Here is a 6000-nt window from a genome sequence, read left to right on the forward strand (position 1 = left end):
ACCTAACTTTATGACAATTTTTTTCATTACGCCTGTTACTGAATAAACCATGATAAAAATAATCTGTTTTAAACACAGGATATCAGAGACAACTGAACTACAAGCATTTTAATGGTGCATACAGCACATTTGGCAGAGGACAAGTGAATACATGGTGAGAAAAACATCAACACCTGCACAGTGGACATTGTATGACTTCTTTAAAAACTTAAAGTAATTTATGTTATAAATGATCCCATGTTTATGAAACAGATTATAAAAAGACAGTTCTGTTTGTAAATACGAATCTATCTTCACCTACAGGCTAACCACATTTGTATTGAAGACATTTGGCAAAGCACAGCATTACATCTTTATTGATCCAGAAAATATTAAGAGTGCAAAACAATGGCTGATAAACCAGCAGAGACCAGATGGTTGTTATATAAGAAAGGGAACACTGTTCAACAACAGAATGAAAGTGCGTTATTAAATACTACATACATTTTTTAGACTGTGGTGTAAATCTAGCATATTGTCACCTGTGTGTATATATATTTCTTGTAGGGTGGTGTAAACGATGACGTGACCATGACTGCTTACATCACTGTTTCATTACTTGAATTGGGCCATACTTCTGAGGTGAGACCATTGATTAGCCTTTGTAAAGTATAAGGGTAATAATTAGTTCATTATTATAATTTATGTTAATTTTCCACATTGCTCTACTATGACCTCTACCATTAACTTTAGACAGCTGTACTTCACAGCTTTAGAATTTAAACGTATATAATATAAAATCTTTTTTGAGCATAGGGCATCATCCTGATGTCATTTTAGTCATGCACACATGTCAATATATGAGATCCTCCTTTGTGAAGAGTTCATTTGAAGTAGGGACGTGATTGTTGAGTATATGATGGTGCCATTTATCTTGATGTATGGCATTATACAAATCATTGTATTTTCATCTACTCCTAAATATATATATTTTCAGGATGCTGTTGTGAGTAAAGGGTTATCGTGTGTAAAGTCTTCTATTGGTAGATTAACAAACCCCTACACCACTGCCCTGTTGGCCTACACTTTCAGTCTTGCTGGAGACAATAAATCTCGAGGGGAACTGCTACAGAAACTGGATAGTATTGCCATTACAGGAGGTGTGGTAGGATTATAGTAATTGTAACAGTTGCATAAAAGGGAATTTCAGTGTCATATTTCATGATTTGTATAATAATATTATGGTGAGATATTTTGATCAGTTTCTAAACATGATTTTAATAATCTCTCTGATATTCCTTTAATAATGAGATGGTAATCTTCACTGGACTCAGTCTTTGACAGAGGACTCTGACTCTTTGGCAGTGGAGATCAGTTCCTATGTTCTGCTAGCTATTCTCACTACAGGTGAAGCTAGTGCTGCTGATTTGGGCTATGCTAACAGGATTGTTCGTTGGCTAGTGAGGCAGCAGAATCCCTATGGAGGCTTCTCCTCTACCCAGGTACTCCAATGCATTTCAGCACATTTTAAAATCTTTTCTGTACTGGTCAGATAATACATAAACATAGTATTTTGACCGTGTAGTCCCTCATTCCTTGATTTTGTGTTTTTGGATCAGGACACAGTGGTGGCCCTCCAGGCTCTGGCTCTGTACGCCACCAAAGTGTACAGCTCTGATGGCTCCAGCACAGTCACCGTGCAGTCAGATAAAGAGAGTCACATCTTTGAAGTCGACCAGAGCAACAAGCTACTGTACCAGGAGAAACCATTGCAGGATATTCCTGGCAAATACAGCATTTCAGTGACAGGCTCCACCTGTGCATCTGCGCAGGTCTGTGTGTGTGTGTTATTAATCTTGTATCTGATATACATATATGGTTATGTAAGTGAGAGTAACTTGTAAAGCCTTAGTAGTCCTGCTAAGCTTTAAAGCTGTTAGGGGAGGTCAGAGTTTTTACTGAAACTGTATAACTGGCAGAATATGTGAGGCATTGACCATGTGCCTTTTTATGCTGCTTTTCCACTGCATGCGATCAGGTCGACTCGACTCACTTTTAGCTGGTGAAAATGGAGACGGTGACGTTGTAAAACCCAATTTCTAATGAGATCCATATGATTGAAAAACCCCCAACTCCAGCTGTAAAGTTCAGCGCTATATAGGTTCCATACAGTGGAAAAGCACCATTACACTGGCACCTTCCAGTAAAAGATCTCATGTCAGAGTGCCGAAATAAATGCATGCAATCACACATTTTGCTGAGATTGTTTTTGAGGAGGGGAGAGACATGTGGGTTCATCCTATTAACATTAAAACAGACAATAACGTTCTTTAACAAAAGGGCTCTAATTAAAACCATTGCAAGAACAGCATGTGTGGCATGCATCAATAAACCCATATGTAAAAACATATTTGTGTGTGTGTGTGTGTGGGGGGGGGGGTCTAACCCTAGCTTGATATCTCTGTTTCTTAGCCTTGTTTTGTGCTTATCCCCTTAGTTCTTTGTAGTCCTTGTTTAGTGTTTAGCCTCTGTGTTTTGCCCTTGTGTTTAGCTCCCCTTTATTTACTTTCCTTTTAGTTAGTGTTATTTAAGTCTCCTGCACCTACCTCCTTCCCTCACTCCTTGACCACTCCTACACACCCCCATTATTACACAGGGTCATGTGTTTTTTTTTCATATTACACTGTTGATCCATGTGTCACACTACCTGCAGACAAAATGCAAATCCAGTTTCTAAAAGAATAATACTATTCTGCCTCTCCCATTATTAACAGTACTTTTTACATTTAATTACAATTTTTTAAAATGTGATTTCTAGCAGCTTTAAAAAACACATCTCTTTTATTCCCAAATGCAGATGGCCCTTTTCTACAATATCCCTACACCTACTGTACCCAGCACATTGAGCATCAAGGCTAAGACTGGTGGAGATTGCACAAAATCATTTGGACATGTTGTAGCCATCAGCTTCACAGTCGAGTGAGTGTGCATTTGTTAATAAACAGAAATGATGACTGAAACTGGGAACAATAACTGATGTTTTAGTCATTCTGAGAAAACATAAACACACACACAGATGGCTTGAAGCAATTTTAAATGTTACAATATACATGTATACATGCAGAATACTTTCACCTGCTAAGTTATATTTAGCAAAATGACCAAACAATCTGGCACCTTGATGTCTACATTTAAATATGACAGACTAGCAAATGTCTAACCTTAAAATGTTGCATTTTTCAGATATACCGGGGCACTACATAGCACTAACATGGTGATAGTGGATATAAAAATCTTATCAGGATTCACTGCAGATCCCTCTGAAGTACGCTGTATTGATTTATTAGTAAAAACAGTGTTTATACACTATATAATCCTCCATCTTACAATTATGTACTATTAAACATTTTAACAGAAGTCATAAAAGAGAAATAATTTTTTTTCCCCAGCTGAATACGAAACCACTTGTGGAACGGGTTGATTTCCAAGATGACCATCTTATGATGTATATGAAAAAGGTGAGAGACAAAATAGTTTAATGCACTGGTTACTGTGTGTATTAATGGAAATAATCAGCAGTAAATAAGTACGTTCCTTTAGTGTATATGTATTTTTAAGTTAGAAGAATGCTGTAGACTCTGAGATAAAGGCATTTTTTTTTCATATTCACAAAAGGTTTAATTACACAGCACACTTACCAAATCCACCTCAGCTCAGAAAGAGCTGGTCATGAAGCAGTTCTACAGTGTGATATCTTATTATCCACAGGTCCCAAAGGATGTTCCTAAGAATTATCAGCTACATATTAAACAGGTGCTTCCAGTCAAGAACCTTAAGCCAGCTGTCATCAGAGTTTATGATTACTACCAAACAAGTAAGATTTTGTACAAATAAGTTTGTTTCAAATATTTTTACTGTGATTGATTTGGTTTCAATTTGTTTATTTAAAATGTGTTTATTTTAGGTGACCAGTCTGAGACTGAGTACTCCTTCCCCTGTGTGTAAACTTTCAGATCTGAAGCCTCAGGATGAGACAAAGACATCCAGATTATTTCATTTAAATAAATGTGAACTTCCGACAAGAAGTTTATTATTGTTATAAAAGTGTTAATTTGTGCTATAATGTCTAACATTCAATAAAAAATGTAGTCAGTTCAGGCCTTTTCAACTACAGTTCCCAAGATGGCCATTGCAATAATATTTCGCTATGCTGTTCATGCCATGTTTGCAGTAAAAATGGGACATGGAAAGCAGAGGCTTATGCAGAAACGGACATTTATTAAACAGTGAAACATAGGAAAATGAGGTTTAATCAAATCACCCTATACTCCCTATATAGTACACTATGCAGGGCATGAAATTACTGAATCTAGATCTTAATAGTCATTTCTGGTACAACATCATTTATAAATATTTATATGTGGGAATCTGAAATCTACTGATATCTGAATTCACTCTATAGAGAGTAGGGCTGGCACACAGCTCCAGGGTCCTGGGGTTGTGGGTTTGATCCCTGCTCCGGGTGACTGACTGTGAGGAGTTTGGTGTGTTCACCTTGTATTTGCATGGGTTTCCTCTGGATGCTCCAGTTTCGTGTCATGGTCCAAAAACACATTGGTAGGTGGACTGGCTATTCAAATGTGTCCCTAGATGTGAGTGAGTGAATGTGTGTGTGTGTGTGTGTGTGTGTCGACCAGCGAAGGACAGGCGCCCATCTTCAGGGTGTCTCGACCTTGCACCCAGTAATTCCAGGTAGGCTGTGGACCCACCGTGACCCAGAAATAAATAAGTGGTTACAGACATTCAAATGAACGAACTAGATAGAGAGTGGTAAGCTGTTTGAATTTCAGCCAGAGACTGGCGTGAGGTCAGCGTTTCCAACCATGGGAGGAAACCAGAGCACCTGGAGGAAACCCACGCGGACAGAGAGAGAACACAGACTCCTCACAGACAGTCACCCAGGCGGGGCCTGAACCCACAAACTCAAGGGTCCCTGGAGCTGTGTGACTGCGACACTACATGCTAACTGCCTCATTATTGTTACTAATACAGTATTATAATAATGTAAACAAAATTATTACATTAATATAAATGTGTGCGTTGTGTATATTGTAATAGAAATTTTTATATGTCTCTGTTGAAAGACTCTGTCTGCTTGTTTTGTCTGTATATTCATTTCTAACCCTCAACAGAACTCAGAAACTAAGTGTATGTCAGGTCAGTTTCGAGGTCAGTGCTTTATCAGAAACAAAACATTTTGTCCTTCATCTTGTGTATCAAACTGGGATTTTTCAAAGGAAACTAAGCTTGCAGAAACTTAGTGATTATCTTATGCTTATGACGTATAAACTACCTATATAAACTCTCTGTGAAAATATCTTTTTTTTCCTCATTCACATAATACTTTGTGCTATTGTGTGTTGACCACCTTAAGGTTAATAAACTACTTTCTGATTGCAAATGTTCTCTTAGATTTCAATTCTTAATACTTGTATTTATATTCTCCACCACAATTTGGCGTTGTCGGCAGGATTTCACACTGTCTCTGAGGGGGGGATCGTGACGTGCTGAAATTCAGGAAGGAACCTGGTGGTTGAATTTTTTTTTTTTTTTCAAAAATCCTTGGTGAGTATCTTGCATTTCAGAAGGAGTTATATGTATATATAACTCATATATATATATATATATGTATATATATATATATATATATATATATATATATATATATATATATATCTATATATCTATATATATATATGTATATATATATGTATATATATATATATATATATATATATATATATATATATATATATTTATATATATATGTGTGTGTGTGTAACGTCTGTAGAATACTGTCTGTGTGAAAGTATTCAATTCTTGGTCGCTCCAAGAGTCTTAGAAATTCACGGTAATTTAAAGGGAGGGAAAGGGAAACCTTTCCCAGCCCAAATAGTGCATTGCAATGAACCTCCTTTTGGTGAATTAATAGAGGGCATGAAACAAAGGGAACCAGATAGC

The 6000-nt window shown here is 36.9% G+C and overlaps 1 protein-coding gene across 4 annotated transcripts in view; it reads left to right on the forward strand.

Annotated features, from left to right (window-relative positions):
• The window catches only part of LOC136690953 (alpha-2-macroglobulin-like), a 34715-nt gene extending 29289 nt beyond the window's left edge, over positions 1 to 5426 (forward strand). For 3 of the 4 annotated variants that reach the window (XM_066663101.1, XM_066663111.1, XM_066663120.1), the window contains 11 exons: positions 79 to 154; positions 304 to 460; positions 547 to 621; positions 977 to 1139; positions 1291 to 1481; positions 1599 to 1811; positions 2837 to 2958; positions 3223 to 3304; positions 3429 to 3497; positions 3748 to 3853; positions 3944 to 5426. In XM_066663101.1, the coding sequence (XP_066519198.1) occupies positions 79 to 154; positions 304 to 460; positions 547 to 621; positions 977 to 1139; positions 1291 to 1481; positions 1599 to 1811; positions 2837 to 2958; positions 3223 to 3304; positions 3429 to 3497; positions 3748 to 3853; positions 3944 to 3984 (1295 nt within the window). In that variant the 3' untranslated portion in view covers positions 3985 to 5426. Of the gene's footprint in view, positions 1 to 78; positions 155 to 303; positions 461 to 546; positions 622 to 976; positions 1145 to 1290; positions 1482 to 1598; positions 1812 to 2836; positions 2959 to 3222; positions 3305 to 3428; positions 3498 to 3747; positions 3854 to 3943 lie in introns of those variants that run through there. The other variant, XM_066663129.1, reaches the window with a different exon arrangement.
• The last annotated feature ends 574 nt before the right edge of the window (positions 5427 to 6000 follow it).

This window comes from Hoplias malabaricus, chromosome 1 (genome assembly GCF_029633855.1).
Source record: "Hoplias malabaricus isolate fHopMal1 chromosome 1, fHopMal1.hap1, whole genome shotgun sequence".
NCBI lineage: Eukaryota > Metazoa > Chordata > Actinopteri > Characiformes > Erythrinidae > Hoplias > Hoplias malabaricus.